Source organism: Coenobita brevimanus, chromosome 110 (genome assembly GCF_032717465.1).
Source record: "Coenobita brevimanus isolate Jiangsu-jjx chromosome 110, ASM3271746v2, whole genome shotgun sequence".
Classification (NCBI taxonomy): domain Eukaryota; kingdom Metazoa; phylum Arthropoda; class Malacostraca; order Decapoda; family Coenobitidae; genus Coenobita; species Coenobita brevimanus.
Genome location: NC_137063.1, coordinates 43028373 through 43056063, shown reverse-complemented (window position 1 = coordinate 43056063; position 27691 = coordinate 43028373). Strand labels below are relative to the sequence as shown.

Genomic DNA, 27691 nt, shown 5'->3' with positions numbered 1-27691 from the left:
GCCCCTCTCCAGAAAACAACTAACAAAAAATACAGACAAGAAGCCTTGGATCAGGACAGACTAACGGGCGATGACCAAGACCAAACAAAAGACTTGGTACAGATTGCAACATAGAATGTAAGGGGTGTGATAAATGAGGTGAAAGAGAGTGAGATTGTCCTGGTGTTTGAGGGCCAAAAGTGGACATACGAGGCATAACAGACTAAATGGAGAGGTGAGAGTGTGAGAGAGTGGGAGTATGGACGGGATGTAAGTGGGAGTAACTGAGAATGAGAGAGCAAGAAAGGGTGTATGTATTGTTGTGTGCAAGAAATGGAAGGAGAATAAAGTGCAATATAAGAAAGTGTGGATCAGTTGGTTCAAGGATTGTGCAGGTAAGGTTGAAAGTGGTAATACAAACGTGGGCGATTGTGTGTATATGCCAAAGCAAGATCACAGAAGCAGAGTGAAAGAAGACTTCTGGGCAAATGTGGAAGCTTGCATGGAAAAGTTTGAGAAGAATGAAAGAGTGTTTTTGATTGGAGATATGAATGAAAAGTAGGGAATGGGAAGGTGGATGGAGTAGTTGGTGAATGAGGTGTGCCTGCGTAAGTGGATGAAAATGGCGGTACTCTATTGAACATTTGTGCGGGGAGGGGGTTAGAGATAGCCAATATCCTCTTTAAGCACAAAATGATCCACAGGTATATGTGGTGAGTGATGAAAAGGGTGGGTGGTGAACTGAAAATGGAAGGCAATGACTGACAGGTTGTGCGAGGATGACCGAATGAGAAGGTATGTAATGGATGCAAGAGCATACAGAGGTTTGGGGGTGGACTTTCTGATCACTTGGTGGTGGTGAAAGTCAAGGTTCAAGTGCAAAGGAGGAACAGAAGGAGGGAAGGACTGCAGGAAGCAGTTCATACAAGGAGGGTAGAAAGGTTGCAAGAGGACAGAAAAAAGGTACAATACAAGAGAGAAGTGGAGAAGCAACTAAGTTAATATGATTTCATGCAGATGAGGGAGGTGGAAGATGCGTGCAAGATTTTCACAGAAGAAATCTGTGCAGCACGTGAGGCGGTGTGTGGGGTGAAGAGCAGACGAAAGGGGATGCAAGGAACCGAATGGTGGAATGAAGAGGCGAGGCAAACTGTGGTGCATAAGAAGAAAGCATACAGTGAGTGGATGGGAACCAGAGGCATAGAGGAAGTTCTGAGATGGATGAGTTATCTGTAGAGAAGAAAAAGGTACAAAGGTTAGCAAACGAGAGAGAGTAAAAAGAGAGTGGATGAGGAACTTGGAAGGAATTTAAGTGTAAAGTGGAGAGACTACGAAAATGTTCTGGAAGGAAGTGAAGACAGTTAGGGTGATACAGAAGTTAGTAGGGACATGAAAGATAAAAATGGTGGATTGATAGTGGAGAAGGAAGAAGTAGTGAGCAGATGAAGAGAACACTTAAAAAAACTATTCAACACTGAAACTTTTTTTTTTTTTTTTTTTATGCGAGGAAGAAGGAACCAAAGGCCATGAGCCCGCAGTAACAGTTCCCTCCAAGAGAAAAACAAAATACAATAGAGAGCCAAATTCAAGATCCGATCATTTTGAGATGCCTGGACACACTACGTCTGAAAGACTGGAGATCATAGGCAGCAGGAAATACAGACAGAGGGAGACAGTTCCAGAGCTGACCTGTTGCATAAATGAAAGACTAGGAGTAACGGTTAACTCTTGCATTAGAGAGCTGGACAGAAAAGGGATGAGAGTTTACTGCCAGACGGGTGCTACGCGCCCGTCGTAGAGGTGGAGGAATGCAAGCAGACAGTTCAGAGGAGCAGTGACCATTAAAGTAGCGATAGAAAAGAGATAAAGATGCAACAGTGCGGCGAAGAGACAGAGGTTGAAGGGAGTCAGTAAGAGGAGGAGAGTTAATGAGACGAAAAGCCTTTGACTCCACCCTATTGAGAAGAGCTGTATGTGGGGAGTCTCCCCACACATGAGAGTTTTACTCCACACAGGGGCGGATAAAACCCCTGTATAGAGTCAACAATTATGCAGGGGTAAAGAAAGAGTGGAGTTGGCTTAGCACACCCAATCTCTTGGAAGCAGATTTTACAAGAGATGTAATATGATCTTTCCATGATAAGTCCCGAGTAAATGAAACCCCAAGCATATTCAAGGATGATGCAGGATTAAGCTGAATATTATTAAATATTAGTGGGTATACCTGTGGAAGATATTGTCGGGTTGATAGGTGTAAGAACTGAGTCTTAGATGCATTAAAAACAACCATATTATTTTTACCCCAGTCAGAGACATGAGCCAAGTCAGACATTAGGTGTGCCATAGCCTCATCCCTTGTTTCTTGAAGTAACTGTTGAGATGGGCGTTGCGGGAACCGAATGGAAAGGTGAAGGGTGGAGTCATCAGCGTATGAGTGGATAGGGTTAGATGTACAGCTTAGAAGATCATTGATGAATAAAAGGAAGAGAGTTGGTGATAGGACAGAGCCCTGAGGAACACCACTGTTGATAGATCTAGGAGAAGAACGATGGCCGTCTACAACAGCAGCTATAGAACGACCAGAAAGGAAGCTAGCGATGAAGGCACAGATAGAAGGATAGAAACCGTAGGAGGGCAGTTTGGAAATTAAAGATTTATGCCAGACTCGATCGAAAGCCTTTGAGATGTCAAGTGCAATGGCAAAGCTTTCGCCAAAGTCCCAAAAGGAGGATGACCAGGAGTCTGAAAGGTAGGTGAGAAGATCGCCAGTGGAGCGTCCCTGACGGAACCCATACTGACGATCGGAAAGAAGGTTGTGATAGGAAAGATGTCTTAAAATTTTTGTATTAAGAATTGACTTGAAAACTTTTGAAATACAGGACGTTAAAGCAATTGGACGACAGTTGGAGGGTTGGGAGTGGTCACCCTTCTTTGGGACTGGCTGAATGAGAGCAAACTTCCAGCAAGAAGGAAAGGTACCAGTTGACAGACAAAGGCGAAATAGTTTGCCTAGGCAGGGTGTAAGCACAGAAGCACAGTTCTTGAGAACAACAGGAGGGACCCCATCAGGCCCATATGCCTTGTTAGTACTGAGGCCAGTGATGGCAGAAAATACATCAACTGAAGAAATTTTAATGTCAGCCATGAGGAAGTCAGAGGAGGGAAGTGATGGAGGAACAGCACCGGAATCGTCTAAGGTGGAATTGGAGGAGAAAGTCTGTGCGAAGAGATCTGCTTTATCAGTAGAAGAAATAGCTACAGAACCATCAGAGTAGAAAAGAGGAGGGAAGGATGATGAGGTAAAGTTGTTAGAAAGATTTTTGGCAAGGTGCCAGAAGGAGCGGGAAGAATTCGAGTTGGAGAGTTGAGAGCATTTAGTATGGATGAAATTATTTTTAGTAGAGCGAAGAACAGACTTAGCACGATTCCGGGCAGAGACGTAAAGATTATGTGATTCAGGGGTGGGTTGGTTCCGGTACCTTTTGTAGGCCTTCTCCTTGTTGCGGACAGCATTAGAACAAGCGTGATTAAACCAAGGCTTTCTTGTGTTAGTCAAAGGATATGAGAAAGGAATGTATGCTTCCATGCCCGAGAGAATAACCTCCGTAATGCGCAAGGCACACTCAGATGGCTCACGGCCATGGAAGCAATAATCATTCCAGGGAAAATCAAAGAAGTACTGCCTGAGGACCTCCCAGTCCGCGGCTCCAAAATGCCACAGACGACGTTTCCCTGGAGGGTCCACAGGCCGTACCGGAGTGATAGGACAGGTTAAGGTAATAAGGTTGTGATCGGAGGAGCCCAACGGAGAGAAAAGATTAACAGAGTAAGCAGAAGGATTAGTTGTGAGGAAGAGGTCAAGTATGTTGGAGCTCTCTCCAAGGCGGTCAGGGATACGGGTAGGGTGCTGTACAAGCTGCTCTAGGTCATTAAGGATAGAAAAGATGTAGGCTTGTTCACCAGGTGGATCCGTGAAAGGAGAGGAGAGCCAAAGGTGGTGGTGAACATTGAAATCTCCAAGAATGGAGATTTCAGAGAAAGGAGAAATGGACAGAATGTGTTCCATCGTAGAAGTAAGATAGTCGAAGAATTTTTGATAGTCAGTAGAATTAGGGGATAAGTAAACAGCACAGATATATTTAGTCTGATAATGACAGGAAAGCCGAAGCCAGAGTGTGGAGAATTCAGAAGAATCAAATTCAGGAACATGAGAGCAAGATAAGTCGTTGCGTATGTATACACAACAGCCACCTTTGGCTTTGAAATGAGTAAAGAGAAAGTAGGAGGATACAGAAAAGGGTTTGCTGTCAGTTGCCTCAGACAGCTGAGTCTCTGTTAGAAAAAGAAGGTGAGGTTTAGAGGAGGAGAGGTGGTGCTCAACAGAGCGAAAGTTAGATGAAAGGCCGCGAATGTTGCAGAAATGAAGAAGAAGAGAGTCAGACAGTGGTTCCAGGCACCTCGAGTCGTCACCGGGAGAGGGGCAGATGGTGGGGGCATTTATGATCCTCCCCCCTGGGGACTCCGAGGCTGGGTGAATTGACGCCATTTTTGGTGAATTTTGAATAGGAAGTGTAGTGTGTACTGTGCATGTAGTTTGGTGAAGATAGTTAGAGAAATTTGTACTGGAGAGCATGCTGGCCTACTCTCTGTGTAACTGAGACACTGAAAAAGTTCAGCAAAGGGGGATGGTCAGGAACTAGTCCTGAGGGCTGATGAAACGGGAGCTCCAGCACTCCCTGTCATCAGCTTTCCATCCACCTCGGGAGTACTGCCCTGCTCGACTGGTGCTACAGTCTACTCCTCACTGAAAGTAATGCGAGTATAAGTGGTTGGGGAATGGCTGGGAGAAGGAGGATGGTGAGATAAGAGGAAGTGATCAGCAGGATGGAAGCTGTGGAGGCAATGAAGGAAGCCCCAAGAATTGATGGGGTGTGTGGTGAAATGATGAAGCATGGAGGAGATATGGTAGCAGAATGGATAAGGAATATGTGCAGATTGGCCTGGGAGGAAGGCAGAGTCCCGGAGGACTGGAAGCCAAGTATAATTACTCCCCTGTACAAAAGAAAAGGAGGAAAAAGAAGTGTGTGGTAATCATAAGGGCATTTGTCTTCTCAGTGTAACAGGATAAGTATACGGTAGGATACTTACTGACAGAGTTAGGGAATTAGTTAACAAAGAACAGGGAGGTTTAAGGAAGGGAGGAGGTTGTGTAGATCCCTTCTAGAGAAGGGAAGGAAGTTATATGTGGCCTTCATGGATTGCAGAAAGCAAATGACAGTGGACAGAAGAAGAATGTGGAAAATACTAAGAATATATGGAGTACGTGGGAAGTTGCTGAATGCCGTGAAAAGTATGTACGACAGTACTAAGGCTGCAGTGCATGTGGATAGAGAACTGAGTGAATTTTTCTATTTGAATGTTGGATTGAAACACAGATGTGTCATGTCTCCATGGTTGTTGAGTGTGTATATGGATGGGGCTATAAAGGAGATGCAAGGTAGAGCAATGGATGTTGGAGTGGCCCTCATGAGAGAAGGCAGTGTTTGGAAACTTCCTATGTTGTTTGCAAATGATACTGTTTTGTTAAGTGAAGATGAAGGGGAACAACAGGGCTTGGTTAATGAGTCTGAGAGAGTGCATAAAAAACAGAATCTAAAGGTGAATGTAGGGAAGAATAAAGATATGGTCTTCGAGAGAAATGAAGTCGCTGAATGTACAGTGAGGTTGGATGATAAGGAAAAGGAAAATGTGAGTGCATTTAAGTACTTGGGTAATGTGATGGGCAAGGATGGAAGTTTGGAGGAAGAAGTGCTTGAAAGGGTACAAATAGGAAGAAAGGTTCCTGGTTCTTAGAAAGCAGTGATAAAAAATATGGAAGTGAGCATGGGAGAAAAAAAAAAATAAAAAAAATAAATAAATGCTGCATGACAGTATTAGGACAGCAGCTCTAATGTATGGAAGCAAAGCTGGGACCTTATTGGAAGGACAGAAGTCAAGAGTAAGAGCAGTGGAAATGAGTTATTTGAGAGGAGCATACGGAGTTACATGGAGAGACAGACTGACAAATGAGGAAGTGAAGGAGCGTTGCGGTGTGGATTTGGACGTGAGAGAAAGTGTTAGGAGAAATACACTGAAACAGTTTGGCCACATGGAGAGGATGGAGAGCGAAACTAATGAAGAGAATGTATGTGAGTGAGGTGGACAGGGGGAGTGGGAGGAGGAGGCCGAGGATGAGATGAAGGGATGGAGTGGGAAAGTATATGAGAGATGTGTGCGTGAACTGAGGGGTAGGCAGTGAAATGGCAGGGGACAGGGTGACATGGAAGTGATTTGTTTGTGGCCACCCCTTACAGAATGAAGGCATCTGGCAATAGATAGACAGATATAATTCTCACACCATACAACTAAATTTAGGCACAGTGTTGTCATATGAGACCACATCTTATCACCTTTCATATTACAGGCCTCTATGAAATTATGCCAACGACAGACAGTTAACCCCTACACACTGGGGGTTTTCCGATGTTGCATGCTCCTCCAAACGGGGGATATCCTTGACGGAAAAAAATACCCTTATTTCAAACCTTAATATCTGCCAAACTATAACAGCTAGAGAAAAAATTAAAGATACATAAGAATCACCAACTCTTCCACTTTCAAATCAAAATATCCCCACGTCTCTAGGTGGTCCCATTGATGAGCAAGGATAAGTTAAAATTCAAAGAGTAGTGGGAAGACGGTGCGGCTATACATATCAACCGGTGTTGCTCCGCGCCCAAAATCGTGACTGCTATACACATTAGCCGGCGGTTTGGGGTTAAGAAAGCTATAATATTAGAGAGCATCTTTTACTTTGCTCACATCAATAAACCTCTCTCTCTCTTGTGTCACCAGGAAACCATTAAAGATAATAATTGTGTGATTAACACACTACCCTAGGTTGACAGGGTAGAGGCAGCCTTTATCTGCTATGAACCTGTCGTAATGATGTCTTTCGTTATATCTATAGCATAGTTCCCTACATAGCCAAGGGAACTTATTCTTCACTTACCTGTTGGTGGGAACACACAGCATTCCTTCAAGATATTTAGTGCAGAACAAAATGTGACAACAGGGAGTATGTTTAACAGAAAATGGAAGCTTTAACCTGGATTTCAGTTACTGCAGAAATCCACAACATTGTTTCAAGCTCTGCAGCATCCCCATCACATCACTCTGATTCCTACTTACATCCACAATTATATTTACCACTCCTTGCAACAAATGATATAAACATCCTAAGACTTCAGCATCAGCTTAAAAATGCAGAGACTAAGTCAATATGTAATCAAAACATATCACAAGAAGGTTTTGAAGGTGTTAACGTGCTGGATTCTATGACTAAAGGTTCAATGAAACTGGTTCACTCCACTTCACTTCAAGCTCACACCATTCACAAGAACGTGGTTAAGACAACAAAACAACTTCCAGGTGCCAATCTACTGGAGCAAATAAAATCAACAGACAAAAATCAAAGATTTTATATTGACACAAAACAAGTCAAGCAAAGATAAATGCTCTCTTCAACTGTAATGATGGTAAGCACAACTGCGTAAGATATGATAATGAAATGCAGCATACAATAATATACCTTCATCATAAGCTCAGCTCCAAATATTTTAGCTCCTTATCACGCTAGCTTTCACAGTCCCAAAGTATGTAGTCATCATCATCATCATCATCATCATCATCATCATCCGGAACTCCTTTCCCACCCTAAGGCAGGGTGAGGTGTAGCAATGTCCAGACAGCCCAATTTTGCCCAATCCAATAAGCCACGCTTCCATTCACTCATCATTCCAGTCCCCGGAATCCTGGTTCTATCGGATACGCCACAAACATTCACCACGTTCTGTAGCTTCAAATAAACATATCCGATAGAGTCAATCAGATTGCTGTCACTTTAAGATGGGATGTCAAATCCCTGATCATGCACTTCTCCTCACAATATTTATTCAGCCAGCTCAATCTCTTGTCAGTTCCCTAGCATCACCGACTTCCATACCTCTCTTCCTCACACACTCATCCATCATATCCAGACCTCCGTTCCCACCTAAGGGCAGGGTGGGGAGCAGCAATGTCCAGACAATCTAAGTTTGCCCCAACCATGACAAATTATGGTCCTGTCTCTGACCTATCTTTCTTATCCAAGATCACTGAATGTGCCATACTTGATGAACTCTTACCATTACTGAAATATAACAGAGTTTTTCCTGTTATTCAATCAGCATACAGAAAATACCATTCAACTGAAACTGCATCAGCAAGAATTCATGGTGACTTGGTGGCAAACACCTGTGGTGGGATCTCCTCTCTCCTAGTTCTGTTGGATTTTTTATTCTTTTTTAATGCAAGGAAGAAGGAACCAAAGGCCACGAGCCAACAAACCGTTCCTTCCAAGAAAAAACAAAACTTTACAAAAGAGAGCCAAATTCAAGATCCATTCATTTCGAGATGCCTGGACACACTGCGTTTGAAAGTCTGGAGATCACAGGAAGTAGGAAATACAGATGGAGGGAGACAGTTCCAGAGTTGATTTGTTGCATAAATGAAGAACTGGATGTAACAGTTAACTCTTGCATTTGAGAGCTCGAAAGAAAAGGGATGTGAGTTTGTTGTTAGATAGGTGCTATGCGCCCATCACAGGGGTGGAGAGCTGAAAGCAGACAGTTCAGAGGAGCACTGACCATTGAAGTAACGACAGAAAAGAGATAAAGATGCAACAGTGCGATGAAGAGACAGAGGATGAAGAGAGCCAGTATGAGGAGGAGAATTAATGAGACAAAAAGCCTTTGACTCCACCCTATTGAGAAGAGCTGTATGTGGGGAGCCTCCCCACACAAGAGAGTTGTACTTTACACAGGGGCGAATAAAACCCGTATATAAAGTCAACAACTGTGCAGGGGTAAAGACAGTACACAGTCAGCTTAGCACACCTAATCCCTTGGAAGTAGATTTTACAAGAGATGTAATATGATCTTTCAAAGATAAGTCCTGAGGGAATGAAACCCCAAGTATGTTTACGGATGATGCAGGATTAAGATGAATATTATTAAACATTAGTGGGTACTCCTGCAGAAGATTTTGTCGGGCTGATAGTTGTAAGAACTGTCTTTGATGCATTAAAAACAGCAAGATTACTTTTACCCCAGTCAGAGATACAAGCCAAGTCAGACAATAGGTGTGCCATAGCCTCATCCCTTGTTTGTTGAAGTAAATGCTGAGATGAACGCTGCGAGAACTGAATGGAAAGGTGAAGGGTGGAATCATCAGCGTATGAGTGGATAGGGTTAGATGTACAGCTTAAGAGGTCATTGATGAATAAATGGAAGAGAGTTGGTGATAGGGCTGAGCCCTGAGGAACACCACTGTTGATAGATCTACGAGAAGAACGATGGCCATCTACAACAGCAGCTACAGAATGACCAGAAAGGAAGCTATAGATGAAGTCACAGATAGAAGGATAGAAACTGTAAGAGGGCAGTTTGGAAATAAAGATTTATGCCAGACTCAACTGAAAGCCTTTGAGATGTCAAGTGCAATGGCAAAACTTTTGCCAAAGTCCTGAAAGGAGGAATACCAGGAGTCAGAAAGGTAGGTGAGAAGATCGCCTGTGGAGCGTCCCTGACAGAACCCATACTGACGATCAAAAAGAAGGTTATGACAGGAAAGATGCTTTAAAATTTTTCTGTTAAGAACAGATTCAAAAACTTTTGACATACAGGATGTTAAAGCAATTGGGCGATAGTTGCAGTGTTGGGAATGGTCACCTTTCTTTGAGACTGGCTGAACGAGTGCAAACTTCCAGCAAAAAGGAAAGGTACAAGTTGATAGACAAAGGCGAAAGAGTTTACCTATGCAAGGTGTAAGCACAGAAGCACAGTTCTTGAGGACAACAGGAGAGACTCCATCAGGCCCATATGCCTTGTTAGTATTGAGGCCAGTGATGACAAAAAATACATTAGATGAAAAAATTTATGTCAGCCATGAAAAAGTCAGAGATGGGAAGTGATGGAGGAACAGCACCGGAACTGTCTAAGGTGATACTGGAGGTGAAAGTCTGAGCAGAGAGATCTGCTTTATCAGTAGAAGAAACAGCTACAGAGCCATCAGAGTCGATAAAAAGAAGGAAGGATGATGAGGTACAGTTGTTAGAAAGGTTTTTGGCAAGGTGCCAGAAGAAGTGGGAAGAATTTGAGTTGGAAAGTTAAGAGTATTTAGTATGGATTGATTTTCAGCAGAGTGAAGAACAGACTTAGCATGATTCCAGGAAGAAATATAAAAAAAGATGTGATTCATGAGTGGGTTGGCTCCTGTACCTTTTATAAGTCCTCTCCTTGTTGTGGACAGCATTAGAACAAGCGTGATTAAACCAAGGCTTTCTTGCATTAGTCAAAGGATAAAGAGAAGGGAATGTATGCTTCCATGCACGAGAATAACCTCCGTAATGCGTACGGCACACTCAGATGGCTCCCAGCCATGGAAGCAATAATCATTCCACGGAAAGTCAAAGAAGTACTGCACAAGGGCCTCCCAAGCAGCAGCTCCAAAGTGCCACAACCGCCGTTTCTTTGGAGGGTCCACAGGCCGTATCGGATCGATAGGACAGGTTAAGGTAATAAGGTTATGTTCGGAGGAGCCCAATGGAGAGGAAAGAATAACAGTGTAAGCAGAAGGATTAGTTGTAAGGAAGAGGTCAAGTATGTCGGAGCTCTCTCCAAGGCGGTTAGGGATGCGGGTAGGGTGCTGTACAAGCTGCTCTAGGTCACTAAGGATAGAAAAGATGTAGGCTTGTAAACCAGGTGGACCAGTGAAAGGAGAGGAGAGCCAGAGGTGGTGGTGAATACTGAAATATCCTTTAAGGAGAAATGGATGTCTGTAGCTTCTGATACAGAAGATCATAAACTTTTGTTGAATGATCTGTATTTTTATGGCGTTTGTGATAATGTTCTTTTGCTCCTTAAGTCGTATCTGTCGCACAGATCTCAGAGAGTGGTTGCTGATTACGCTAGCTCTGATTCTGCTCCCCTTCCATTAGGAGTCTCTCAAGGATCAGTTTTGGGTCCAATTCTATTTACTATCTACACAAGTAGTTTATTGTCTTTACTCGATGCTCACAACATGTCTTATCATTTTTATGCTAACACCCAGCTCTACGTTAAGATGTCAGATATCAACAATCCTAAGACTAGGCTTGAATCTCTACTGTCTGATATTAAGATCTGGATGGCTAGGAGGACACATGTACTGAATGAGGGTAAAACTGAGATCATCATCATCAGAGGAAACAGAAGGGGTGACAACACTGATAATGTCCTGGCTTCGAATATCGGCTTGTCACAGCTTCATCCAGTCACTTTTGTTCGAAATCTGGGTGTTTATTTTAATTCAAAGTTAAATTACAAAGAACATATAAATCAAGTTGTCAGAGGGTGTAACTTGCATATCAGAAATCTGTACTGTGATAATAATCCTGAACAGACGTTACCTCTTAACATTGGTCCATGCAGTGGTCTTGTCTTGTGCTGATTATTGTAATTCACTGTGGGTTGGTCTTCTAAATAATGTACTAACAAAAGTTCAGTCTGTGTTGAACGGGGAAGCATGGCTTACATTTGGTCTCCCTCTGAGAACCTCAACTACACCATTCCTAATTGAGCTTCTTTGGTTACCAGTAAAGGCTAGAACTGAAATTAAACTGAGTCTTATTACGTTCAAGGTTCTTAATTTTGGTGAACCGAAGTATCTTGCTGAATTGTTAAAACTCCCATCAGCATGCCCAGGTGTGATGTTACATAATGAAGATGATTCTTTAAGTCTTGACGAAGCAGAAGCCATTCACCAGTCATCTTTCTCTGTTCATTCTTTTGTGTATAGAGCCCCTAGATTATTCAAAAGATTGCCATTGTCCATGAGACAACTCTCTTTTGCTGAATCCTTTAAGAGACAGATGAAAGCCTTTCTTTTTTCAAAATGCTACAACCTGGAGTGAGGTACTATGACAGATGATTACAGTATAGGGTTTAATTATTGCCACTTTCAAATTTTTTTTACTGATGATATTGTATTGTATATGAAAGATGTCACAATTCTTGTAATTGTAGAAATAATGTACAGTATATGTGTGTCGAGCACTAATGAATTCTCTATGGAAGAACTGGTGCTTTTGAGAATCAAAAGGCCATATTACAGTATAATAATAATAATAATAATAATAATAATTATTATTATTATTATTATTATTATTACCAGTTTGAGGTAGGTGGGGGCACTCACCATCCACTCACTTGATGCAGTTTTGTGTGTGTGTGTGTGTGTGTGTGTGTGTGTGTGTGTGTGTGTGTGTGTGTGTGTGTGTGTGTGTGTGTGTGTGTGTGTGTGTGTGTGTGTGTGTGTGTGTGTGTGTGTGTGTGTGAGACTCTGGGCATAGGCTTCACAGCCTGCTTTCAAGGCCCAGTAGTCCTCCTACATACCATACATCTCTCAACATGTCACCACTTCGGCGCTAACACCCACCGTCCATATTGAATACATGCTAGGGCTGTCTCATACAGGACTGGTGTACTGGTATTAGCGGGGGTACTTTTATGACATGTCGGCGGGTCATCTGGTAGATCAGGAAAGTCTGCTTTTATGAAATTCAAATCCTTAAACTGTTCTCTGCCCCAGCCAGTATTCGAACCTGGGTCCATCAGGACTGCAGGCCGCCTCACGGGTGTCTGCCCTTTCCTCTCCTCCATCCTTCTCTCCTTCCATCCTCTCCTATCTTTCTTTCCTTCAGTCTTTCCTCATCCTTCTTCCTACGGGTGACTTTACACTCCCTCTTCCGTCTTTCTTCCTTCATTCTTTCCTCTTCCTTCTGTCTGTGGGTGACTACACTGAGTGACAAGCCAAATGGTTTCCTGAACACCAGGAAACCATTTACTACGCTGGGTGGTAACCGTATAACCAAATTTTGGGGCCTGGTGGTTTAGTGGCTAATTATTGCACTCCAGTGGGATTGAGCCGGATAAGGTTTACATCCAAGGGGTGGTTGGGGTTTATTGCTCACGTAATGCCACTCAGTGATGAGTGAGGCTGGTCACTCTCATCTTAAATGTCAGGACCAACTGCCTAGCCCTGGGCACCTACGCTCCTCATGGGGCAATGTAGGATTGGATGATGGATGGATGGATTATTACCAACTGTTGTTGTGGCCTACGGCTTATCTGAATGTGAACCCAGTGAACTGCAGGCTGAAGCTGCCCTTTTCCTGCACTCCACCATCCTGGGGATAGAAAGCAAGTTGAGAAATGTTTGTATAACTAGGCACTTGGTTATATCAGTGTCACTGCATGAAGGTGTACTCTCCAGCACCGTTATGCCAATACTGTACTGGTGCTCATACAGTCCTTTATTACAGCCTTAACTCGACCTTCCTTCTCCAGCCTATTCTGGACACAATCATCAACAGTGGGTATGACAGCTATATAGATGCAGAAGATAATGCACTATACTGTGCTAACAGCTCGTGGATCCTTGAGAACCCTCTCTATCTTATCTACGTAGAGTACTACTACTGGACCTCAACTGCTGATGGTATACACTTGAACAGATACTGGCTTATCTCTGGGATTATAAATGTCTCTAAAAACTGGTTGCTAGAGGACTAAATTTGATTGCTAAAGGAGTATAATTATATCAAAATCCTAAACTGTCTATTCAGCTACATGAACACATATTAGACTACAATAAAAAACTTCCACATAACCTAATCCAGATTCAACAGTACTTTTATACTGTACCTATGGTAAAAGCTTAACCAAATTCTTGCACCTCCTTCTTGGCCTGATGTTTCACTAATATTGTACTTCATACTGAATGTGCTGTTCAATAAATATATTAGAAAAAAAAAAAAATTCTGCTCCGGGTTTTAATAATCACTGCAACTGGCACTAACTTGGTATTGTAGTTAAGAAAGTTAACAAAATATTAACTGTGAAGTCAGCAATATGATGAGTGTATTTTGCATACCAGAGTCTAGCTATACCTCCTGGCCCATGTGAAATTCCTCCAATTGTTTCAAAAAGAACTCCCCAGAACTTGCTTCCGTTCTAGCCAAATTATTCAGTACTATACATACGTACTTCTTCATTCCCTAATTCTTGGAAAGAAGCCAGTACGGTATCCACCCAATTTCAAAGAAAGGAAGTTCCTCTGACCCCTCTGATTACAGACCAACAGCTATCACATCTTCTCTTGGTAAAGTATTTGAAATCGTATTAAACAAGCACATAGTTAAACATCTTGAATCCAGTAACTTAATTAGTGATAGACAGTATGGTTTTTGCCACAAAAGATCCACCATTGATACACTTGATCTCCTGACTCACACCACCCATCAACCAACTGAACAACAAGGAGAAAATCATGCAGTAGCCCTTGATATTTTTAAAGCTTTTGACAGAATGTGGCACCGTTCACTGCTACCCAAACTCCCTTGCTATAGACTAACGTCATTTTTTCCTCTGGTATCCTCACATCTCGGCAACAGAAAGATAAGAGTAAAAGTGGATGATGTACACTCCAATTTCCACTCAATTAATGCTGGTGTGTCACAAGTATCAGTTCTGGCTCCAACCCTATTCCTAATTCATATGAATGATCTCTTATCTGTCACCCATAAGCCCATCCATTCACATGCAGATGACTCAACACTTCACAGTTCATTCACACTTACACTTACAACTTACAACTCAGTACAGCCATCTCCATAAATCAAGACTCATCCAAAATCACTGAATGGGTACAAAATAACCTTGCCTCAATTAATGCTAGTAAAGCCAAATACATACAATTTACTAACAGACAGATACTGCCACATTCCATTATTACCTTCAATACTACAAATATTTCTGTCTCCGAAAGTATTGAAATTTTCGGTGTTTCACTTAACAATGACCTTAGCTGGACCTCTCATGTCAAATCACTTGCTAAAACTGCCTCAGAGAGACTTTGATTATTGTACAGAGTTTGTGGCTTCTTCACTGATAAGCAGGTGATTACTGTTTATGGCAGTCATGTGCACTCTCAGCTGGAATACTGCTCACCGTTGTGAAGTGAATGTGGGGATGTTGCACTAAAACAACCAGACAAAATTCTGAAGAAAGCTGTTAGAATTATTAATAACCCTGCTATTACAAATAAACTACCTCCCATACAGGTATGAAAGAATGTTGTCTCCCTTGCATTATTTTACAGATACTGTGCTTTTATGTCAAATGCATCCATTATACCACCTCTCCATCCCTTCCCCTGTGCTACAAGGGCATCTGTAAGCCCTCATGACTGGACTGTCACACTGCCATACCGCAGAACTTCCGTCTATTAGAAACATTTTATTCCCAAACTGCATCTCTTTGGAACTCACATCCCCAGAGTTGTTTCCCCCTAAACTTCGACCTACAGCTGTTCAGCTCCAACTGTTACAGATTTTTTTTTCTTCTTTTTTTTAATGAACAGAGGACACCAGTAATCTGGTGTAAGGATTATTATTATTATTATTTTTTTTTTCATTTGCCTTTCCTTCCTCTGTTCTGTATATATATACTGGAAAAAAAAAAAAAAAAAAAAAAAAAAAAAAAAAAATATAATATAATCCTGTTTTGCCCACACAGAGCATAGGAGGCCGGGGCTAGGAAAGTTGGACCTCTCATGTCAGATCACTTGCTAAAACTGCCTCAAAGAGACTTTGATTACTGTACAGAGTTTGTGGCTTCTTCACTGATGAGCAGTAAACCCCGACCACCACTTGGATTTATTAAAAAAATAAATAAATTAAACAAAAAGTGTGAAAGCAAATACATGTAAACAGTGCAAGATGATCCATTCTGTCATTCAAATGCCTGGATCAATGAACTCTTACTATAGTTCAGTATTAGTTGTATTGAGATGTGGGAAATGATATGAAAGAAAAGAAATGAAAAATGCACATGAGGTGAACACATTGAGTGAAGGCAATACTCAAGGACAAGAGTAGTGATAAATGGTGAACAAGGTCTGGGGGTAAACCAGTATTTTTTGCAAACATCCTTAATGAACTCTGATGCTGAGGGTCAAGCAACAAACAGACAGATGTAAGAGTTCAACCTTGTTTAGCATCAATGCATCAGATATTTAATTACTGTATTATGATCTGAGCTACAATAATAAATTTTTTGTGCCGTAAAATTTTGGGTAAAAATAAAAAATGAAAACAGCAACCTAAAACCCATACCAATTATGTAACTGGAAAGTACTTTTATCAGTCTGAAGTAGTTTTAAGAATACCATGACTGTCTCAAATCTTTGCTCTTATCATCAGTCACATAACCCCAATTTACATTTTTGTAATGATAGGGACAGTTAACATATAGTGGGACTGTGCATACTGTCTTGACCACATGCTTTCATTCTAGGCCATATATACCAATGAAAATACAATATGAAGCTCAATAATGGCTTTGTATGATTATCCCTAATGTAACCTATCCAGAAGACCTTAACAACAGTTCCATTGTAATGGTAAAAAAAAAAGTTCTAGCTGCATCAATAAAAAAGTAATGCAGAACAAAACTGGTGAATAAAACAACTCTCTATAAAAAGTATTCTCAGATACCAGACTATTATTCCAGAACATTACAAAATACTGTACTTGCTCAGTTCTGAATAATCACCTTCCTTGATCTCTGACTTATAACTCTTAAATGTCAAGGGCCTCTCCTTCACAAAGTGCCTTAGGTAATCAGGGATACAAGTGAACATTCAAAACTGTACATAACACTGCATAAGTATCTTTGCCGTATAACTGAAATGTCAAAGGCCAATACATCTCTATGTGGCAATCCTGCGACATAACTGTAGCTTCATACAGTACATATTGAACAGACTACACAAGTCATTACATGGCACTGGACAAAAACAGCTCCCAGCATCAGCGTAAAAACTAGTACTGTATCCATTTACAGACAAACAAAAAGCATATTACAGTCTATATATTACACTAGTATACACAACACAAGAGATAACATGGCAATGATATAAAGTTAACATCAATGCAGTATCAAACTCATACATTTTTAAATATGTGGCAGCAGTTTACGTTAGCTTTCATACTGTCTTAAGGTTGACGTCAAAGCACCAGTGAGAACGGATGAAGGCGAGAGAAGCAACCAGGAGATATGAGTTGATACGGGACAAGTGAAGAGGAGGGTGCAGATAATGGAGGTGGAAAAAATAAAATTACAACAAAACAAGGATGGTTACAAAGGTTGCTACAGTGATGGAGGGTAGGGGAATACATGGAAGGTGAGCACACAAAGGTAAAGACTGTGAAAAGGAAGGGAGAAAGCAGAGGAAGAGATTAGAAGAAAGGAAAGGAGAGGACACAGCTGGAAATATTAAGATGAGAGTATGGATCAGTGAGGGAGAAGAGGAAGAGATCAGAAGAATACATACATACATACAGTTTATAGGGCAATATTTCATGCTTCTACGAGTAAGAAATGAAGAAGGGGAAAAAATGGAATGTATGGAGAATATGGCAGAGTGATGCTTCTACGAGTAACAAATGAAGACGGGGAAAAAATGGAATGTATGGAGAATATGGCAGAGTGAGGCTGAGATGAGAAATAGGTCGAGGGAAGAGGGTACAGAGGAAATAATAAGAAAGAGAGGGATAGCAAAGGGGTGTGGAAAAGACGGGTAAGGGGCAGATATTATGGAAGTGGAAGCAAGGCAGGAATAAAGGAAGGAAGGAGAGAGAGAGAGAGAGAGAATGTGTATATGGGGGGAAGGAAGGTGAATGTCTGGGGGGGAGAGGAGAGTGTATGTGAAGGGAAGTAGTGTGTGTGTGTGTGTGTGTGTGTGTGTGTGTGTGTGTGTGTGTGTGTGTGTGTGTGTGTGTGTGTGTGTGTGTGTGTGTGTGTGTGTGTGTGGAGGAGGAAGCTCAATGTCTGAGAGAGAGAGAGAGAGAGAGAGAGAGAGAGAGAGAGAGAGAGAGAGAGAGAGAGTGAGTGAGTGAGTGAGTGAGTGAGTGAGTGAGTGAGTGAGTGAGTGAGTGTGTGTGTGTGTGTGTGTGTGTTGTAGGGGAGGAAGCTGAATGTCAGAGAGAGAGAGAGAGAGAGAGTGTGTGTGTGTGTGTGTGTGTGTGTGTGTGTGTGTTGTAGGGGAGGAAGCTGAATGTCAGAGAGAGAGAGAGAGAGAGAGAGAGAGAGAGAGTGTGTGTGTGTGTGTGTGTGTGTGTGTGTGTGTGTGTGTGTGTGTGTGTGTGTGTGTGTGTGAGAGAGAGAGAGAGAGAGAGGTTAGCGGTGTATGTGTGTGGCGGCGAGGGGGCAGAGGGAGAAGGGAGAGGAAGATGAGTGCAAGTGTGTGTGAGCGTAAGAGACAAGTGTTGTGAAAGGAGGGTGAGTATGATGAGGGGTGGACGATAAACAGAAGATGTCTGTGCTAAGAGCTCAGTATACATAACCTAATAGAATTTGTGACACCAAGACCTAACAGGGAGGATAGGATGGAAGTTCTGTGTGTGTGTGTGTGTGTGTGTGTGTGTGTGTGTGTGTGTGTGTGTGTGTGTGTGTAATTCACCGGGTCGGTCAGGATCACCTGATGGTCGTGATCGTCAGCTTTTACCCTCCCGGAAGGGAGCTGAGAGCTCATATAGTCCGATCTAAGGGCAAGGCTGCGACCTTAACAGACGCACACACCCGTCCCCTTGCTCAAGGGGGACAGTAACCACCCACTTGGTCAGTGAAACTTTTCGCAACCTGAGCGAGGCGCGAACTCCCGTCTACCAAATGTTCTTACCTACCTAATTGTTCTTACCTAATTGTATCTTTACAGGAATGAGTCAAGCTCGTACTGTCCCGTGTCTTAAACCATATTTATCGTACATATCCTTAAATTTGTGAATTGTTTTGGCACACACTATTTCATTCGGTAGTGCATTCCATTGATCAATTGCTCTGTTTGGGAAACTGAATCTCCTTACGTCTTTATCACCTCTCTTCTTATGCAGTTTTTTGCAGTGTCCTCTTGCTGATGCGTCTCCATATGTTAAGTAATCATTTATGTCTATTTTCTCCTTCCCTGATATGCACTTATATAGCATTATCATGTCACCTCTTTTCCTTCTCTCCTGTAGTGCTGGTAGATTCAGTTTATTTAGTCTTTCTTCGTAGCTTAGGTCCCTTAAGCTTGGTTTCCATCTTGTAGCAGCCCTTTGAACTTTTTCAATCTTGTCTATATACTTTTTGAGATGAGGACTCCAGACTACTGATGCATATTCCAGGGTTGGTCTAATGAATGATGTTATTATCCTTCTTAGCATGTCTTCATTTATGTATGTGAATGCTATTCTCATATTTGCAAGCAGTGTATACATGTTCCGTACCTTCTCGCTGATGTGGTCAGACGGAGATAGTCTATTATTGATAATCACACCTAGGTCTTTCTCTCTTTCTGATGTGTAGAGGGTTTTATTTCCTAACTTATAATCCTAATCAGGTCTTTTTCCACTTTTACCAAACTTGATTACATGACACTTGTCCACATTGAATTCCATTTGCCATGTACTACTCCATTCATGAAGTTTATTTAATTCTTCTTGTAGCTCTTTACAAGAGTCTGTGTTAGTAATTCTCCTTTGTATTTTTGCATCATCTGCAAACATATTCAGATAGCTCTCATTTCCAGTGTTACTGTTTATATCATTTATATACACTAAAAACATGATTGGTGCCAGCACTGAACCCTGTGGTACTCCACTAGTCACTTCTTTCCATGATGAATAGTTTCCTCTTAGTACTGTCCTCATTTCTCTTTTTATGAGAAAGTCTTGCATCCAACAAAACAGTTTGCCTCGAATTCCTCCTTGATGGTACAGTTTCCATGAAAGTCTTTGGTGTGGTACTGTGTCAAAAGCTTTCTTGAAATCTAAATAGATACTGTCCACCCATCCTTCCCTTTCCTGTATTGTGTTTGTTACTCTGTCATAGTAGCTCAACAGATTAGTAACACATGATTTTCCTTTTCTGAAACCAAACTGTCTTTCTGTTATCATACTGTGTTCTTCTAGATGATTTACCAAAGCTTTTCTTATAAGTTTTTCTAATACCTTGCTTACAACACTGGTCAGTGATACTGGTCGGTAGTTGAGTGGATTTTGTCTATTTCCTTTCTTGAATAAGGGGACAATATTTGTTTTTTTCCAAATATCAGGTAGTTTACCTTGACTAAAGGATTTCTTGAAAATTAAAAATAATGGTTTACTTAACTCCTTTGCACATTCTCGTAATACCCAACATGAAACTTTATCAGGACCACTTGCTTTTCCTCTGTCTAATCTACTTAACTCCTCCTGTATTACTTTTTCTGTTATTTGTATATCTGGTAGTGTGTGTGGACATGCGTGTTCCACATAGTCCCTCTCAAATTTTTTTTCTTCTGTAAAAACTAATTGGAAAGTCTTATTTAGTGCTTCACAAATATCTTTCTCTTGTGTATAAGTGATTCCCTCGTCCGTAATGGATTGTATTATATCTTTTACTTTGGTTTTGCTTCTGATATAGCTGTAAAACAGGTTTGGTTGTGTGTGTGTGTGTGTGTGTGTGTGTGTGTGTGTGTGTGGTTCGCTACGCCACTGAATGTATGACACCTGTGGTAGGGAACGCCATGGAGGTAGGAATCCTACCTCCGTGGGGAACGCGGAAAGAGAGAGAGAGAGAGAGAGAGAGAGAGAGAGAGAGAGAGAGAGAGAGAGAGAGAGAGAGAGAGAGAGAGAGGAGAAATGTGAGAAAAGGACGAGTGAACAGAGACTGTATGAGTGGCTGGAAAAAAAAAAGAAAAAAAGGAAGAGTGAAAGAAGGAATGGTTGAATAAATGAAGGGAATATTAACTTCTGGAATAGAAGGAAATAAGAATACAACAAGAACAAGAAAAAATGTGAGAAACGCAAGCTGGCGAGAGAGAGAGAGAGAGAGAGAGAGAGAGAGAGAGAGAGAGAGAGAGAGAGAGAGAGAGAGAGAGAGAGAGAGAGAGAGAGAGAGAGACTTGCAGGCGACACAGACTTTACGGCTCTTTTTTGGTAGCTCTACCTTAAAATTATTGGAACTTACTTACAATGAGAGAGAGAGAGAGAGAGAGAGAGAGAGAGAGAGAGAGAGAGAGAGAGAGAGAGAGAGAGAGAGATTGGTGACACGCGGTGAAGGTAAGGGCAGAGAAGGGGCGATGGTGGTGGTGGTGGTGGTGGAGGCGAGGCTGGGGAAGGAGGCTAAAGGTGAGTGAAGGAAACTGGTACTGGAACAAACTGGGAGGGGCATGGTGGGGAGGGGACGGGTGGGAGACCGTGATGGAGGCAGGGAAGAGAAAGGGTAGTGAAGGAAGGGAGGGCTGGAGAGATGAGAAAGGGTAGAGGGGAGGATGGAAAGAAGACATGAGGAGAAGAACAAGGAAGATAGTAAAGGGGAGGGGAGAAAGGAGGAGGGGTAGGAAAGGGGGACAGAGAGTGGGTCAGAGATGAGTGAGTGGAGGAGAAGGAGGGTAGGGCAAGGGAAGAGCGTAGTACCTTACAATAGCAGGGAGGAAGGGAAGGAGGGTCGTTGAGGGGAGGAAAGAAAGTAGAGGAAAGGGAGGGTAGTAAAGCGCAAGGAAGTTAGAAGGAAGGGTGGGTGAGAGACGAGAAGGAGCTATGCTGGCACACATTAATGTATCAAGTGGCACTCCACCACAACACTTAACTATGAAAGAATGTGAACTAGGGATAACATGAGGCATAAAGGGGCAACAAATATAATAAACAAATGCAGTAAAGTGATCTGACACACAAACTTGCCTGTCATGACTGTCGAACATATGAATCAAAGAATATCACGAAGAAATGAAGACCTCACCACAGATAATGTGGGCGTTTTCAGGATTTTTTAAAAAATATAATGATACTATTCACCTGTATTACTTCTCAGTTCACGCCTGCATGACCTCCAAAAAATGAATTCTTTTTACCTACAGAAAATACGAAATAGGTCCAACGTCACATGCTTCATGTTCCCTTATGCACAAAGCACCATATACCACATCCCTGGTCATGGGACATATGATACTAAAATTGTATATTACTTTTGACTGACCAAGGGACAATTTATGTGCGCAGAAATCAATGTTTTAACAAATACACACACACACACACACACACACAATATACTGTACATATATATATATATATATATTTATATATAGATATATTTATATATATATATATATATATATATATATATATACTTAAATGTGTGCATTGGTAGAGGGGAGGTAGGAAGGCGACGATGTGGCGGGAGGTCAGGGGTCAGGGAGGAGGATAGGCGAGGAGAGGGAGGTAAGGAGAGGGGATGGAAGAGAAGGAAAGGGGAGGAAAAGTAGAAAGGGAGACTGACATGAGAGCGAAGGATAGAAGCGAGGATAAGCATGAGAAACGAGGGAGGGTGAGGTGAACAGGACAAGAATAAAACTAGTTGGAAAGGAGAGAAGAGAGGGAAGAGGTCACCGAAGGAGGAGGAAAGGAAAGAACTGAGGAGGCACGAGGGATAAGACAGGGAGAGAAGGAAGCAAGCACAATATAAACAAGTAAAAGGAAAACAGCAGCAAACCGGCTCTATTCGCGAATTCTAAGCTGCTTTTGTTTCTCGGTGTGGCAAGACTACCATATTAAGATTAGGATAGCAATAAAAAGAGGGTGATGAGGGCAGGGTGAGGGGGAAGAGGGGGGAAGGATAACAGGGTAGTGGGAGACGGGGGAACAAAACATGATGGGGAGAACTTGGAGGAAATCGAAGTGGGGGAGAGGAGAATGAAAATGGTGCAGAGAAATGGGAGGAAAAAGTGGTCAAAATGGGAGGAAAGGGACGGTGAGGAGAGCTGGAAGAAAAACAGGGTGAGGGAAGAGAAAAAGGAGTGGGAGAGGAACATACGAGAGAGAGAGAGAGAGAGAGAGAGAGAGAGAGAGGGGGGGGGAACATCTTAAGAATGGAGTGGAAGATGGGAAGGCGTATCGGACATGGAAATATCGGGGGTAGGGGAGGAGAGCTGGGAGGAAAGGAAAGTGGATTACACAAATGGAGGAAAGGGGGGATGACCACCAGCGAAGGGGTGAGGGAGAAAAATAGAACGGGTGGGAATGGGGAGAGGAAAAATACAGTACATGGGGAAAACGGGTAGGGGTGACAAAATGGGGGGGGAAGGGAAAAGAAAAAGTAGGGGAGGAAAGGACGAAAAAGATCAAAATATGCGAGGAGAGAGAGAGAGAGAGAGAGAGAGAGAGAGAGAGAGAGAGAGAGGGAGAGGGAGGGAGAAGCGGGGGATACAGGACAAGAGGGAAGAACGACGACACGACGACGAAAAGGGGCAGAGAAGAATGGAGGAGGGTGAGAACATCAAGAAGGGGAAGAAATGGAGGGACGAAAATAGGAAAACAAAACGGTGAGCGGAGAAGAGGGGGGCGGGGGGGAGGGTGCAAATGGGGAGGGAAGAAAGAAGGATGAGGACATCAAGAAGGGGAAAAAGTGGAGAGGAAATTAGGAAAACATGTGAACGGAGGAGGGAGGAAGTGAGAATGACAAGAAAGAGGAGAATGACAGGAAAATATGAGTAAATAAATGGAGTGGAGGGGAAGGAAGGGGAGGGGAAGGGAAGGGAGGGGAAGGAAGAGTGGAGGAATAAAGGGAATGACAGAAATGGGGGAGACTGACATGAAAGGAAAGAAAGGCGAGGACTGAAAAGCAAGCACGTAGGAGGGGAGAGAAGTGAAGGGACAGGAAAGGGAGGGGGGGGGGAATAGGACATAAGACTACGGTGGGGAGGTAATGGACACAAAATCGAGGGGAGGGGGAGGAAAAGCATAAGAGAGAGTAGATAGACAAAAACGAAGGAAGGAAAGGGAAGGAAGAAAAAAAATGTGAGGGGGAGGGGACGGGAGGAAGACAAAGTTGGAAGGGGAGGGGACGGGAGGGCTAGGGAAGGGAGGGAAGACAAAAGTGGAGGGGGAGAAGAAGGGGATGGGGTAGGAAGACAAAGTTGGAGAGGGAGGTATCGGGAAAGAAGGGAGGAGAGGAGATTAGATGGGGAGGGGAGGAAACGGGAGGGTTACAAAGTGAGAGGATGAAAGACAAAGTTGGAAGGAGAGGAAACAGGAGAGGTGGGGAAGGGGGTGGAAAGACAAAGTTAGGAGAGGGGAGTGACCACTAACAAGGAGGGGCGGGGAGTCGATGATAAAGATAAAAGGCCATAAATACCTCTCAACGCATCTCCGCCCAAACATTTCAAGAGGGTAGATAACGAACCACTTCTTTATACAACGTCATTTCTATGGCCTAATGAACATCCACTGACCCCCTTTCCACCGCGATGACGTCTTTTCATTTAACCTATCTTCAGACGTTTATGTTCAAGCTAGGTGTGGTTTCTATTAGTAAAGAGGTTAATTAAGGCTATATCTGACTCCCCTCTCTTTAATTCGAAGTCATCAAAATTTTACACAGTCGTATGGAAAGCAATAAAATACATCATCCTGCGATGGCTGACAAAAATAAAGTCCGTGTATACACTGTAAATCTGTCTCATTACTAAACATGATAACCGGATATGACAGTCATGGGTTATCAAACACTACCATCAGATAGCACTACCCCCTGAGTTAACATCATCGACCCATGCCCCCGTTACTGACACACTGAATGTAAGATGGAACTACACTGGCACTTATTCACTACACAATGGACCTGAATTACTAATAAATTAAGCGTTACATTAACACTAACTCAATACACAGTCGTACCATAATGGATACTGTAAAACTATTGAAACTGTACTTGTTTCAGTAAACATGTAAACACTCATTACTAATTCAATATACAGTGGTGCTACACTGGGTATGACTATCTGCTGAAACTATAAGCATTTTATGAGGCAAATAAGCATTGCCACTAACTCAATATAGAATGGCAGTGAATATCGTGAAATTACTGATATGACAGTTTAATAAGCAAGCATACACCTATCACAGTTACAACACAATATCACAACAATGTGCTAATGTTATTAACCAATTTTAAGTTTCAGTGGGGAGGATGTGTACTAGTGCGTTTTGCGGAAATAAGCTTATCAATTTTCAGAACCAATCTGGTGAAACTAGTAGTCTACTGTATATTGATAACTTTATTAATTTTAAATGCCAGTCTGGTGAAACTAGTACAGTCCATTAATAAGCTTATCAGTCTGATGAAACTAGTACAATCCATACTGCTTAGTTTATCACTTCTCATTATCAGTCTGGTGAAACTAGTGATATAGGCTATATTGATTTTCGCTAGCCTTGGACACCCTCCTGCGTACTCCAGGGGGTTCGCAAACCGGTTTTAAGAACCCCTCTGCTGCACCCAGTCAGCAACGCAGTACGGTATTATTATTATTATTATTAGTATTATAATTATTATTATTAGCACTGGTACTACTGCTACTACTACCATCGCCATACGATTTTGTTCAGCTTAAGGGAGGCCTCTCGATACAATGGGGTCAAGAAAATTTTCAATTAGTCTCTCCAAGATTACTTACATTTGTACTGCATTCTTGTTAGTCACACAATTTTACTCGGCTTAAGGAATGAGTCGAAGCGAAGGGGTCAATACAAATAAGTACCGGTACATCAATGCACTGTTAGTTCCATGTCATTATAACGGGGATAAATTGCTATGCTCATCTTCCCACGTAGGGATGCAGTGAATAAAGCACCAATAGTACCGATCATAATAGCGTACTTCCTTGTTGTGTACGAAGCTATCAGAACCGAACTACAAAATAAATGGTGTACAGAATAAGTCTGTCCACAAAAGTTGCGTTATGTACCCACCAATCAACCACACGTCACAAAAACAAATCTATCTATTTATCTATCTATCTATTGCCAGACGCCATAATCCCGTACGGGGTGGCCATTTGACTCTGAGTTATTTGTTTTACAGGGAGGGGCACTAACCCTCCACCAACCCACTTGACACGTAGGGAGCAAACAAATACCGCATATATATTAGTAAAACCAACTAGGCGAATACAGTGAACTGCATCGTAAATTTAGGCGAGCAAAAACCCACCAGCCCCGATATTTGAGTTATCCTTCAAAACCAACCGTAAAGCCGCATTACACAAACAGTAAACTGGAAGGTCAAAATATCGCTACGGAAAATACGCACTAGTAACATAATCGCTCGGGTTGCCATGCCACCAGCTAACGGATCGTCATCTCACAGTCGCACATACCTGATACTAGCCATCCTCTCTCTCTCTCCCTCTCCCTCTCTATCTGCCGGGGTAAAATGAGGACTGCCACTCGTTCCGCCCTGTATTTATATCCGCTCCAACTGGGCGAGTCCATTCTAGCTCGCCTACAGGGGGGATTCACCTTATATCTATTTACTCAATCATTTTACTAGCACGTAGATCATGCCCAAAAACCCCACTCAAGGTTTAACTGCCAACTAGAAGGATAATGTGTAATCTAATCAGGGACTTTAGTGAACAGGTGGTATCACAAATATCAGTTTCCTTTCACAATTAAATGAACAATGATAACGATAAACCCTTTAATTTTTTCTTTATATCAATCTTTATCTTTTTGTTATCGACAGAAGCATACTTTTTTACACTGTAACGATAACCATTCAACCACTTTAATAATAGGCGCGATTAAGCCTAATTGCAGATCAAGGGAAGCGATCACAGGAGAGAGAGAGAGAGAGAGAGAGAGAGAGAGAGAGAGAGAGAGAGAGCACATGGACCTCACCATTACACCTGAGAGAGGGGGGAGGGAATATACACATGCACCTCACCATTACACCTGAGAGAGAGAGAGAGAGAGAGAGAGAGAGAGAGAGAGAGAGAGAGAGAGAGAGAATCACCTACACATGTTCGTCACCATTACAAGTGTCACTCCCCTATTTCACACTACATACAGGTAACTCCACCTTCCCATCCACCTCGCTGCTTACCCTCGATTAATAGCCCCAATCTATCCTCATTCCCGCTCCTAATTCTAAACTAACTTAACTACTCACTTCCTGCACTACAAACAAGACTCCTCGCACACTTTCAGTCGTAAATAAATTTAGTTTCAAATGCAGATAAACCCATTCGCTACGATGCCTTATTTCTTCTTTTATCTAGAGCAGTGGTATTCAACCTTTTTCACCGCACTGCACAGTAAGCCAGGCACTAAAATGGTCGAGACACACCATCAGTATTCAGATAGATTTGATCATTTAAAAGAAAATGAATGATAAGAATATGTTCATAAACTGAAAAAAAAACTAATTATTTATTAATTTATTGCCAAAAGTATATTGCTGATCATGGTTTTCAAAAGAATTCGAAAGTTTTGTGCATATCTGCAGTTCTGCACTACGGAATTCAGAATTTAAAATTGCCATTTGGGCTTTTAATGAACACATTATTTACTGCATCATTGAGAAAAAGGAGTTTAATGCGCTCCACTGAAGTACCGGCAATGTCAAAACGTATCCAAATGCTGCTCTTTCAAATGCTATCCAAATGCTATTTTAATTCCCGCGGTACGCCTACCGATGCTTCGCGACACATTGGTTGAATATCGCTGATC

The 27691-nt window shown here is 42.2% G+C and overlaps 1 protein-coding gene across 3 annotated transcripts in view; it reads right to left on the bottom strand.

Moving 5' to 3' along the window:
• The window catches only part of Adk2 (Adenosine kinase 2), a 92580-nt gene that overhangs the window by 51172 nt on the left and 13717 nt on the right, over nt 1-27691 (bottom strand). Inside the window, exon 1 of one of the 3 annotated variants that reach the window (XM_080286133.1) lies at nt 26338-26367. The exons of the other annotated variants lie outside the window; for them this stretch is intronic. Coding sequence (XP_080142259.1) covers nt 26338-26351 — 14 coding nt within the window. The 5' untranslated portion in view covers nt 26352-26367. Of the gene's footprint in view, nt 1-26337; nt 26368-27691 lie in introns of those variants that run through there. 3 annotated transcript variants of the gene reach the window in all.